The sequence below is a fragment of the Pteropus medius genome, unplaced genomic scaffold (genome assembly GCF_902729225.1).
Source record: "Pteropus medius unplaced genomic scaffold, Ma_sr-lr_union100, whole genome shotgun sequence".
NCBI lineage: Eukaryota > Metazoa > Chordata > Mammalia > Chiroptera > Pteropodidae > Pteropus > Pteropus medius.
In genome coordinates, this window is record NW_024356335.1 from 682644 (window position 1) to 695675 (window position 13032).

Sequence of the window (13032 nt, forward strand, 5' to 3'; positions counted from 1 at the left end):
GGATATCTCGTCAAATTCATGTTTTAAAAAGGCCACTCTGGTGCCTGAAGAAAGAAGGGCTGGGGTGTGAAGAGCCAGTTCAGAGACTGACGGGAACAGTGCTGGAGAGAAGTGAGCCTGGATGAGGCGGCATCTAGGGGGGCTGGAGAAGAGGACCCGAGAATCACTCAAGGAGCAAGTCTGTCAGATGCGGTAACCAAGCAACTTTAGCAGAAGGAAAGATTATGAGGTCAGCTGCGCCGGTGCTGACGAAAAGGAATGAACGCTGGGGATGCGAAGCCGGGCGGGACATTTCTCCCCTCCAGGACTCAACGGCTCCACAGCCTTCCAGAATGAAGGCCGTGCGGTCCACGGAAACACAGTGCGCGTCTCACAGACCACGCTCCCTCCCCACTGCGATCTTTGGAGTCTTTCCCGAGTCTAGAGCGCCATGCTGGGAACCGCTGCCATCCAACGTTCTCAAGCCCACCACAAACCGACCTGGAAGCCAGGAGGCCTTTCGTGTGCAGGCTGAGGACAGGGAGGGAGCTGTCCTCCGACCCTGGCTGTAAACGGTAACAACAATTTCCCGGAAAACAAACGTGGGTGCTATTTCTCGCGCAGTGACCACATGCGCGCACTGTGCTGAGCACCTGATGAGTGCTGCCACCTCCTTTGGCTTTGTGCTGCCACCTCCTTTGGCTTAGCAATCGTGCTGAGGCCTGGCATTCCTCTTTTCCTAATGGGAAACTGAGGCTGAGAGATGGAAAGCAACATACCCAAGTTACTCCGGTTCTTTGGGGCCACTTAGCTGATCATTTAAAAGGCACCTTGGAACGTGCCACCTTCAGAAAGCCTCCATCACCTTCTCCCAAACTGTGTCACCCCCTGGGCCCTTCTGCGCCTGATTCCTACTTCCTCTGTGGCCCGCGGTTTGGTATATTGTGATGCGTATGTAATTTACACACCTGTTTCTGCTAATGGACTATGCTCTTTGAAGGGGAGGCCTAGGTCTGCTGCGTTTCTGCCACTCGATGCCCAGCAGGCGACCCCGCAGAGGAGACCAGTCAGTCTTCTCCACTCATTCTCTTCTCTCTCTCTCTCTCTCTCTCTCTCTCCCCCCCACCCCCCCCGCCTCAGAGTGGGTGGGGCAGTGGACATTGAGTAGAAGCAGCACAGGCTCCGGGGTGGTCCAGAGACTGCAGTCTCACCCTGCCTGGCCTGTGGCTAGGCACGTGCTCCCTGAGGTCCTTCTCTCCCTGTGGAAAGGAGAGAACACCTGCTCCACAGGCTGCGATGCGAACCGAATGTGATCCCGAATGCAGAAGGCACCGCGAGAGGCAGTGGGGCAGGTGGCTCTGTGGAGTGACAGAGTTGGGCTCACTTGTTGGCTCCCCCTCTCTCTAGCTCTGTGGGTAAAGTGGGAATAAGAAAAATACCTTCCTCAGAGTGGTGTGAAGAGGAAATGAGAGGTCAATGACAAGTGCTTGGTACAATGCTTAACACGCAGGAAGTCCATGAATGGTGGCCGTTGTTCACTATGCTACAAATGGAACATCTTTACAGAGCACAAATGACTCTCTCGAAATCTCGCAGCGAGTTAAGAGTAGAGGAAGATGAAACCTTGTTGCAAGCCATCCGTCAGCGAACGGCAATGTCTCCGGAGACCCAACGCCGTGGTGCCACTGGCACTCTTGACAATAACGGTGCAGCTGTGCCCACCAAACCCAAGTGACACAAACCCAGCCCCAACTCAGCAGCACGCTCCTTTTAACCTGGAAGCCAGAGTAACTCCACAGACCATCCTGCAGGCAGAGGGAGGTCAAACCAGAAACACCAAAACCGTGCTTCCCAGTGAACCCTAGTCCTCATACAGACAATGGGGGACACTGGGGGACACTGGGTCTACCCAATCAGCCGCCCACGAGGCCGCTCTGAGAAGCAACATGAGACGGGTGTGAGATCACATGTTAGCCTGGCAAGCGTGGCAGGCGGCAGCTTTCTGCTAAGTAGAGCCTACATTCTGTCTAGACCTGAGGTCACAGAGAGAGATTTAGGGAACATGGAGCCGCCTTCAGAGCACTGTCAGCAGATACCCTGCGACGTGGGAAAACGGCTGCGTTTGATGATGGTCTAGGAAAATAATGTAGGTTTGAAGTGCCCCAAACTGCTCACACTGAAAGCCCTCCTGCCTACCAGAGGGGACGCTGCCCTGCTCCCGGGACATGGCAGTGTGCTGGAGAGGGATGGCAAGACCCTCAGGCTCCCATGGAAGGGGAGGCGTCCAGGCCCTGGGGTCACTTCACAGCCTTTCAGATGAAAGTTATGGGAACATAACAAGACTAAAGAACGAACCACCTCCCGACTTTCTTCACTGAGACAAAGGTTGCAGAGAGAACAGAGAAACCAAGTGTCCTTCCTAGCCACAGGAAAGCCACAGCCGTCCCCAGCCTTCCCCGTCCCCACAGGGGCATGTCACATTCACGTCACCGCAGGAGTCAGAACCCCGAGGGCTCGTGACCTACCACGTCGTTCGGGAGGCTCTGGAGGTCGTCGAAGGGGGTTTCCAGGGTGTTGGTGTCCACGTTCAGGATCACGACATCATCCAGGGCCATGTTTCTGACTTTCTGTAAATAAAAGTTCCAGAAGAGAAAGTCGCTGAAGCACCATAAGACACAGATGTCTCCCCCACCCCCGCCTGCTTTGGGGAAGGGGACTAGGGGGAAAAGTGACATTTGGCGAAGGCTTACTCTGGGGCAGGCCCAATGCGAGGCCATTTAACTGTCTAAAAACTTCATGAGCTTGAACCGTCATCCCCAAGCCCCAGGAGCAGAAAGGTTTTCACAGACATGAAGTTAACGTGCCACGGTCATACGGCTAGGGAGAGAGCTTCATACCCCAATGTCATTTCCCCCCACATTTCTCTCTTTTTTTTAAGAAGAAGCTGAGACCTAAAGCTCTGGCCCAAGACTCTGACGTGCGGCTTGGCTCTTACGACACCTGCGTCCGCTCCCCGCTCTCGTTTACAGGCCGGGCCACCTGCCTAGCTCTCTTGTCTCTTGTCATGCCTGGGTATGGAGTACGGTGTGTGGCCTAGTGTTAACATGTTAACGCTTCCCTTACACATTAAATTTGGTTCCATTTTCCACAGAAATCCAGCTAGCGAACCATGGCTCAGAAGCTGTGGCCATGAGCCTTGTTTCCACTGGTCCGGGGAAAGGGAGATTCGCGCCTCCTGGGTGTTCGTGTTCGGCGGGGGCGGGTGATGGGGGGAGGGATAACGAGCTGTCGTCTAGAAGCAGCTCTCCACGGTCCGCAGGAGTATGAGACTGCACGGCCCGAGTTTTCCATTTCCACGCACACTGTTTACCCACTGCTAAAATCCACCTCCATTTTTCTCCTGCCTGCCCACCGCTCCCAATCTCATTCAATCCTCTTACCTCATCATAGATCTGAGCTCATTTCTTTAGAGTCTAGAACTTCAGTACTATTGCTCTATTTAGTTTTGTTCTGTTTAAGGAGAAAGACCATATAATTTGTCCAAACTGGGACACTTGGGATATAAGAGAGAGGATATATGCCAGGCAAAAGGGATCAAATGGGACATAAGGTCGCCCTATACGTAAGGGGTCAACTTCATTATCAGCCATACTGAGCTACTGCATCTCACTGTGCAAGCGTGTACGGACGGCCCAAGGATGCCCGGCCAGCCAAGCTGGGGCTGAACTCTGCCAGCCCGCGTGCCTGCCAAGTGGCATCGACAGGTGTGGTGGTGGTAGGAGGGAGGGGACGCCTTTTCCTAATTCGCTCAAGGGCATCGTACCGGCTAGCGATGGAGCTGGGCGTCCCGACGGCTACGAAGCCGGAGCTTGCGAGTGCTCTGGAGATGGGCAATTATGACAAGGCACCAAAAGCCCACTGGTGCTTGTTCCATGCTTTACTCACTTTATCTCATTGAATTCTCATCAAAGCCTACAAAGCGCATGTTATTATCCTCATTTCATGGAACTTGTGGGAAATGAGGTGCAGAGAGGTGAGGTGAGGGGCAGAGGCAACGCACGCCGGCCGCCTCAGCAGCCCATGCTGTCTGCACCCGACACCAGCCTCCTGGTCATCAGACACCCTCAGTGAGACTGAGCTCCACGCAGCCCTTGTCACTCCGAACCCCAGGACCCAGGTGCCTGCCTGCCTTCCTAGGAGCTCATCTGTTTGGCTCACCACTGGGTAATAACCAGCACAGACAAAATGAATGGCATTTGGCAAGTGCTCATTAATATTGGTCAACATTTGTTGTCTCAAACCCCAGCCTCCAGGACACAACTTGGTACCTGAGTAAACATTTCCAGATTCCTCCCGGCAGGAGGGTGGAGCCCTGCTGGTCAGAAGCTTCCTGAGGCTGAAATAACACTCCCAGAGGGCCAAATCCTGGAATCCCTCCACTTAGGAACCCAGGAGTCTCAAACTTCTGCAGCTGACTTCTTCAAGCCCTCGGGGGCTAGTCCACAAACCTATTATCAATTCGTAAACTTGAACTAAGTGCCTACTATGGGCTGCGACCCACACAGAAGGGACTAGATGTCCTCCTAAGAAGTCAGTCGTTAACTGACTGCCTCACTCGCAGGGGGAAAATGCTATCAGCAAACAGTGTTGATAACAATACACATCACTAGTGTTTCACAAAGCACAGCCCCCACCGTGCAGATGAGTACACTAAGACTCCGGGGAATTGTCCAGGGCTCCTCAGCCGCCTCCCTTTGCAATCCCACAGGTTAAGTACCTAGCAGGGAGCTAGCAAGGTGCCGCAGCAAGTTAAAAAACAGCCTCAACGACAGTCTTTGTCACTCATATCACACTCCGGAGCTCACACGGCATAGTCACTGCACAGACTCTTTCGTTTTCAGCAATGTGGCTGCATTTTCAGAGATGAGAAACTGAGGCTCAGAGGGGTGAACAGGTTTCCCCAAGGCCATGTGGCTACTCCATCTGTAAGATCAAGAGAGTGGCTGTGACCACCCTCTCATCACTGTCCCCGGGCTGCTGCGAGAATCAGAGGTAGTGTGTGCCCGGTGCTGGGCACACGCAGCTACTAATAAGGAGCAGCTATGACTTTATAACATGCGCATCGGCCATGGCCAGTCCAAGAGACAATGGCCTCAGGGTGAAACCTCTGTCCCCTTCCTGGCAACCACTGGGCTCTCACTTCAAAGACATGGGCCCCAGACACAGAATCAGCAAAGGGACCCCAGGGGCTGAGCCACAACGCAGTGGAGGAGGCCTCGAGGACTGAGCTGAGGGCTGCCGCACCCCAGCATCCCTTATCCTGCTGCACCTGACCTTCCGAAGAGCTGCAGAAGCGAGGAGGAGGCCCTGGCCGCTGGAGTGAGGGCTCAGGGGCTGAGGGGCCCAGAGAGGAGGTACTGGTTCTAGACCAGAACTGGCGTTCCTTCTGTGTTCCCAGTGGGGCCCTGGCAGCACAGACGAGCCCTCTGGGCCCTCCACGGCTGAGCTAGGGCAGGTTTTTGATTTCTTCCCACTCCTGACTGGAGGACTTGCTGGTTAAGCTGTGTGGAGTGTTTACTTTTTTAACAATGGCGGCAGGCTGAAGGAGAGGAAAAAGCCTGGCCCTTTTTGCTGACCTAGCGGGACAGGGTCCCCTTAGTAACCAAGATGCCCAAGCACCAGGCTCCAAGCAGGAGCTGGGTCAGCATGGTTTCCTCTTCGAGGACAATGCCGCCCCCCATCCCCCGCCCCGCCGGCAAGGCCTCTTCCAAAGGGGCTGGCACGGGCTCCGGGGCCTTCCTGAAGCTCAGTGTCCCCAAGGCAAGGATCGGAGGCCAGCTCGGCCAAATGGTGCCTTACTCCTGAAAGGCACAAAGAAACAAGGGAAAAAAACAAAAACGAAACCCATAAAAACGCTCACACTGGGGGTGGGATGGGAGGCGCTGGTTTAGAAGGAAGGTGGGCCATTCCGGGGTGCCAGGTCCTTCCACCCCGTGCATGGTATGAGGGAGAAACTACCATCTCCACGGTGACGACGAGGAAACGAGGCTCCGAGAGGTCAAGAAACTGCCCCAAATCACATCGCTACTGAGTGGCACTTTTGAACCTAGTCTGACTTGAAAGACTCGCTCTTTCCTAAGGTGTCCCCAAACCAATGCTCGGACACGCAGTCAGGCCAACATTCCCAGGACCTGCTTTCTCTTGTCTTTTGTATCATAAAAATTACACATGCCTATTGTAAAAAGAAGTGGGAAAGACAGAAAAATTCGAAGAAAATTATGGTTACCCTCATCCCTCTATTTGGAGATAAAATTTCGGTGCTTCCTTCGACATCCCTCTCTGCTCCATCCCTGCTTTTAAAAACACAGTTGGAACAACTCTTCATGTTTCTGATTTTCTCATTGCCATATAAGCCATGCTCCGCTTCATTAAAAGCTTTGTAAAGATCATTACTAATTGTTACAAAATGTCTAGCTTCGCGGAAACAAACTCAACCAGGCCCCTTTTGTTGGCTGTTATTTCCAGTTGTTAAGAAATTATTACACGTAATATTGTCGTGAAGTCCGTAGGCACAAAGCCCTGTGCTTCAGGATGGATTCCTGGAAGAAGAATTTACTTTCCACTTCTTAAAAAGTGTTCCTCTCAAATTCGACTTTGAGAAAGATAGCTTTACTTCCAATTATTTTAAAGTCATTTTATCCACAGCTTGTGTTTCCTACTCCAAGCGAAGAAAAATCACCAAAGACATGAGCAGATGTCAAAATAGTCCTCCAGAAACCCTACCCAATTAAAGCACTTACTAGTCCCGCAGCACACCGAGGCGGCTCTCCGGTAGCTGGCCCCACCGACACATTCTCTCTCTTTTTAGTTACAACATATGCCAAAGCTCCTGCCAGCTGCAAACCGTCCCCTCACCAGACTCTATAGTCTTTTTCTCAGAATGAAAAAGAAGAAAAAAAAAAAAAAACTCCGACACACACACACACTGGCTTTCCAAATGGCATTCTCGCACAGAGAAATACACAATAATGGCATCTTCCCATAAATACTGTTAATCGGAAAAGTTTTTCCCTTTATGCTTTGGCACAGAGGGACTTAGCTTGACCCCTGCCTTTCAGGACAAGGAAGGGAAAAATCATAGTATGGGAGGTGGTTGGGGCGGCCGAGAGGACATAGGCTGTAATGTAAGTGTCACCTCTGGATTGTCCCTTACCTCGTGGCTTGCCTTAGGCAATTCACCCAAACTCCTATGTGCCCCAGGCTTTCATGCGTGAGGTGGGCATCGTGACAAGACCCACCTCACAGAGTCGCGAGGACAAGTGAGTGAGTGTCAAAGAGTTCACAGGATTCTCAGGACCTCCAGAACAGGAGTTTGGCCAGCAGTGGCTCTCTTGCCTGTCCGTTCCCCTCTCCTTCAGAGGTTCCTGAGAACTCAGCTGGGCCTGGCTAGGGGCAGTCCAGAGGGCCTGAGGTAGCAGGAAGTTTGCCTTTCCCTGAGGTCCCTTGTGCTTAGTCCCACAACCAGAATAAAAAGTCAATCTAGAGTTATTTCTACAGGTATTCAAATCCTCCCCTAGTCTCTGGGTTTCTTGGGGGTCACCAGCCAGATCTCTGTACTCTCAGCTCATATCCCAAAGCAGGCAATTCTTGAATGAATGAATGAGATACGGTATAGCCTATAAGCGGAGGGCACAGGATCCAGAAGGCAGTCTGAGTTCTAGCTCAGCCCCACCCACCAGCTGTGTAAACTGAGGTGTTTCGCTCGATCTCTCTGTGCCTCGGTTTCCTCCTCTACTGGGGATGGTAGCAGTGCCTGCCTCACAGGCTTGTTCTGTGGATTAAATGGGTTTTAAAGTACTCAGACTGGTACCTGGCACAAGAACAGCTCAAGGTAAGCATTTGTTAAATCAAAAAGGATAATCTTTTGAGGGTGATGGGAATATTCTGTATCTTTATTGAGGTGGTGGTTTTATGAATATCTAAAACTGTCAAAGTTAATTGAATCACTATAAGTGGATGGTTTATCGTACATAAATTATACCTCCAATGAAGCTGATAAACACACTAGTCCTATGTTCAGAAAACAGAATAAAATCACAAAGGACAGTAAAAAATAACAATGCATGAATGGTGGTGAATGAACGCTACATGACAAGATAATTTTTCCCTGGGCCGTTACCCCAAAGCACATTTCGATTTGCAGCTGTGTTTGGTTCCCTGCCTTCTTCTTTTTTGTCTAGCCCAAGATTTTTTAACTTTGTTTTTCACTAATTCCCTCTTAGGATAAACATAAAAATCCAGTGCCCCTAGAGATTCTGATATACTTCCCTACACAAAAATGGGGTCCACTTGAGAATCACTCTACTGTAGCCAAGAAGGCTTTATTGAGCCTCACTATCTAAAGTTGGCTGTATGGAAACAAGGTTTCCCCGCTAATATATATATAGATATAGATATAGATATAGATATAGATATATAGATATAGATATAGATATAGATATAGATAGATATATATCAACTATACTTGTTCAAACTAAATCAGTCCCCCACCCAGGTTGGGAGTGACCCTGCCTGTCCACGGAGAGGATTGGGCAGCTAATGACAAAAAGGAGGACTTAGAACCAAGTCACACACTGAACAGCGAGGCTTTCACTGGCCATGTAATCGGGGGGTCCGAGGAGTGGTCAGGAGCACGTGGTGCCCCTCACCCCGGGTGAGGAAGCCGTAGGCGGGAGGTGGAGAAAAGCAGCGGTCCCGGGCCTGGAGGGGCAGGGGCCCACTTCCACCGCTGCCCCCTCGGCTGAGGGCCGGGCGCCCTCTCGGGGATGGAGGCGGTGGGCCGGTGAAGGGGCACGCACGACGTCAGTGAGCCAGCACGCAGCAAGTCTTCTGCTGTCCTTCTGCCGGGACCAGTGCCAGGGCAGAGCTGAGCCTTATCTGCCCCTCTACCCCCAGGGCCCGGCACCAGGGCCAACACAAGCAGATGCTCACTGACTGGAGAATGAATGAGACGCTGTGGCTACAGCCACTCTACCAGGAGGCAGGCCTGGCAGCAGGCGTCAGCGTGAGCCCAAGTAGACGACATGAGCCCAACGCAAGCAAACTGGAGTCTGCTCAAGGAGGAGCAATGGGAATAACAATAATGACGGCAATGACAACAACGTGTAAAGTTGTCATGATTAATTAGTGTAGAACTAATTCACAGTAGGCACAGACGTAAGCTAGGAGTCACCGTGATGGTTAAGATGACCGTGGATTCTGGAACGAGACAGCCAGATTCGAGCCTTGCCTCCGCTACCGTGTAGCCTCCAGCAGGTTCTTTACTTCTGAGTCTCAGTTTTCTTACCCATAAAATGGAGAAATACTACCTACTCTACAGTTGCATTGTGAGGCGAAGTGAGCTAGCTAATATGTGTAAAGACTTGAATGCAGTACCTGTTTGCAGTAAGTGAGCAATAAATGGGGAGCCATAAAAAGTGAGTTTCTATCCTTGCAATTTCAAAGCTGTATCAGTAACACGGATTAGAGTTCCAAGACTAAGAATCTAAACACCTGGTTTTCAGACCAAAGGTTACTCTAAACTACCACCGCCCTATCGTTCTTCTATGTCCCAGGGATGCGGTATGAGCCCACTCTCTGGGGCCAGACTGCCAGTCTGACTCCCAGCTCTGCCAGTTACAACGGTGCCACCTTTGGCAAACCCTTTAACTCTCCTGTGCCTTAGTTTCCACATGTGAATAATGAGATTAAAGTAGTGCTAACACCCGGGATCATGGTCACCCTTCGCTCGGAGGAAGTGCAACTACGAGGGGGCACAAGGGGCTTCTGGGGAGCTGGGAATATTTTTTTTAATTTAATTTAATTTTATATTAGTTTCGGGCATACAGCACAATGGTTAGACATTTATATAGTTTACAAAGCGATCCCCCCAATTACTCTAGTACCCACTTGGCACTACACACAGCCGTTACAATATTATTGACTATATTCCCTATGCTGTACTCCATCCACTTCACATCCCCGTGACTATTTTGTAAACACTAATTTGTACTTCTTAATCCCTTTACCTTTTGCACCCATATTTTGTTTCTTGATCTGGTAGTGGTTACATGGGTATGCTTGCCTTGTAAAATCTCATCTTGCTGTACACTTAGGATGAGTGTGGCTCTCCTTATAAATCTCATCCTTTAGTAAAATGTTTACGAAAGTAATACAAACTTCACCAGATTGTTATGGTGATTAGATGAGTTAATATATGTATAATACTTAGGATAGTGGCTGGTATATGACAAGCACAGGGTATTAACTATTGTTATGGAAAAACAATATAGCAATAATTCTGTTGATTGAAAGGATTCAATCTAGAATATTTTTCACTGTCGGAAAATTCGTTGGTAAAGTTTGTAAACGCTCCAGAACACACATGGCTCCTTCGCTCTGTTCTGTGCCCTCTCCAGGGAAGAGCACAGCGGCGACATCCCTGGGTACCTTCTGAGAGATGCTGGCGTCTGGACTCAGCATGGTTTGGTTGGGGAGAGGAGCAGTGGTATGAATTGGACGGACTGGGCTTTGGATGTCATCTTCTTCAGTTCCTCCTCGTAGGATCCGGGGCAGGTTACTTACACCTAGTAGAACCTCAGTTCTTCATCTATAAAATGGGGCTGTAACCACATGCCACTCAGAATTGTGAGAGGATTAAGTAAAAAGAAAAAAAACAACAACATGGAAATATTTATTTTGCACCTATGTGGCCATGTTCCCATCTGCTCAGGGTGCTGGCCTTGACCACCGCAGGCTTTCTCCCTACTGTAGTGACCCCTGGGGCCTATAAGCAAAGTGTCCTCTCCTGTGGCCAAGCCAGCACCTGAGATAGCACCTCTGAAACCAGCAACTAGGCCACGAAGCAAAGGGGACGGTCCAGACATATTTCTGCAAGGACACCTTGCTCAAGAGGACGCAGCATCCTCCTGGAGCAGAGCGCTATCACACCCACAAAACGCTCTGCTTTGCCTCAAAGAAAGTCCAGTTCTTCCCTCTAGGAGAGGGACAATGGACATGGCTCCTGACATTACACTTATTTATGTCTCCCTTAAGTCTGACTTCTCAGCAGCTTTTTTTTTTCCTTCCAATTTTGAAAAGTAGATATGGTTAAAACTAAACCAAAAATTACAGCTTAATCGTTTGTTAATCCAAACTTTATCCTAACCGACTATTGCCGGGCTTCACGCCGTCACCGCTCAGGCCAACTCCACTCCTAGCTGTGCAGCACCGAGCCGCAGCGTCCCTCTCAGTGGCCCTCACAGCAAAACGAGAGCCACTGGCTGATACGTTCCTCCCATGGCCCGACCCTGCACATGTACCATTTAACATAATCCTCACGACACTCCTGTGGAGAGGCAAAGAAACTAAGGGCCAGAGAGGTAAAATAACCTGTCCGAAGTCCTCTGGTTTAGAAGCAGTGGAGCTAAACCCTGAACCCAGTCAAACACCAATGCTTCTGTACTACCCCGTCATCTTCTCAATTGCTCTGACACGTTGTTTCAATCAACAGACTTAGGGAGCAACTGTAACTTACTAGATGTCTGTCAGGCACCTAGAGAAGAATATAGAGCCCTCGATGGCTTGGTGGTTGGCCCAGGCCCCACTAAAATTCCCAGGGGAGAGGCTTTCCCACAGAATATCATACCCAGTGGATGGATGAGAAAATTAAGGCGAAAGAGATTAAACAGTATGCCCACGTTCTCACACTGGTGTTTGTCAGAGAAAGGATCCGAATCTGGGTTCCTCGTGCCAATGTTCTTTCCACTAGACAGCACACAGAAAATGTGCTCAAACGCACGCGCATACACGAGTACGCAACAAAGAACAGCGTGGGGAGCCAGTGGCCTCTGCGGAGGAAAGGAACGAGAAATAAGAGGGAAAGTGGCAAGGACAGGAAGAGGAAAGGCAAGTATTCAGGGACTCTAAACCCTTTATTCCCTCCCGAAAGCTCGGATATACAAAGAGGGAAGAGTGACATTTCCCTTCCCTTCCTCAGGCCCCAAAGGTCACTGAGCTGCCAAGCAGTTGATAAACGTCGTGGTTTTTCTTTGGAGGCAGGAGTCACTGATTTGCTCCTTCCTGCTCCGCAAAATTAAAAATCTAAGCCCGACAGTTCAGAGGAGCCCTGAAAACACCGCTGGAATTTCCCAGTGCGCTTTAAACAGAAACAGAAGCTTGGCAGGGGAGGGAAGTGCTGTAAGCACCTCGCGGGTCAGGCCAAATCCGCTCCTCTCGGTAATAAGCACTGACTCTCGTGAACACATCCAGAGACTTCCAACCCGGGTCGTCAAAGGGGCTATTTCTTCCATGGGCTAGTTCTCCTTCCTGACCATCCAGCCACTGGACATGCTTCGTTCACTCATTCATTCATTCATTCATTCATTTGGTCAGTCATTTCCTGTCAACTTTACACTAGGGCTTAAGGACACAGAGATGACTAAAATAGGATCTCTGAATTCCAGGGGCTCCTGCCTCCCTGTGGGAGGGTGTGGATAGGGCGTGGTGGACTAAATTATAACCAATAAACAAGAAAAAGCACCGTAATACGCAGCAGAACAGACCTCACTCTGGCGGAACATCCCCACTGACACGGGGCACGTCCGAGTCCCTCCCGTGCACGGTCCTGGGTACAAGGTCGGAAAGTCCCCAAGGCTGGCGTCCTGACTCACTCAGTAGCTGGGTAGCTTTAGGCAAGGCACTTCACCTCCTTCAGCATCAGTGTCCTTCTCTGTGAGATTGGGGTCATGACCCTAACCTTCAGGATTGTTGAGATTACCTTGGAAACTGCGTTTGATGGAGGGCCAGCAACAGGCAGAAGCTCAGTGAGGGCCAGCTGGTCTCCTTCTAAGCGCTCGGCTTTGTCGGCTCTCCTGGCGACTCCCTGCAAGTCCACCTCAGAGCAGCCCCACCATCCAGCCGGGCATCCTCCTCGCCCTCAGAATGGAGGCGTGAGCCCATGGACACCTCTGACTCTGCTGGGGTTTGCTTCAACCTGAAGCGTCCTCCCCACTG

The 13032-nt window shown here is 50.6% G+C and overlaps 1 protein-coding gene across 27 annotated transcripts in view; it reads right to left on the bottom strand.

Annotated features, from left to right (window-relative positions):
• Nucleotides 1–13032, bottom strand: part of DENND1A (DENN domain containing 1A) — a 459444-nt gene that overhangs the window by 171194 nt on the left and 275218 nt on the right. For all 27 annotated transcript variants that reach the window (XM_039861385.1, XM_039861390.1, XM_039861381.1 and 24 more), the window contains one exon: nt 2505–2606. In XM_039861385.1, the coding sequence (XP_039717319.1) occupies nt 2505–2606 (102 nt within the window). The remainder of the gene's footprint in view (nt 1–2504; nt 2607–13032) is intronic.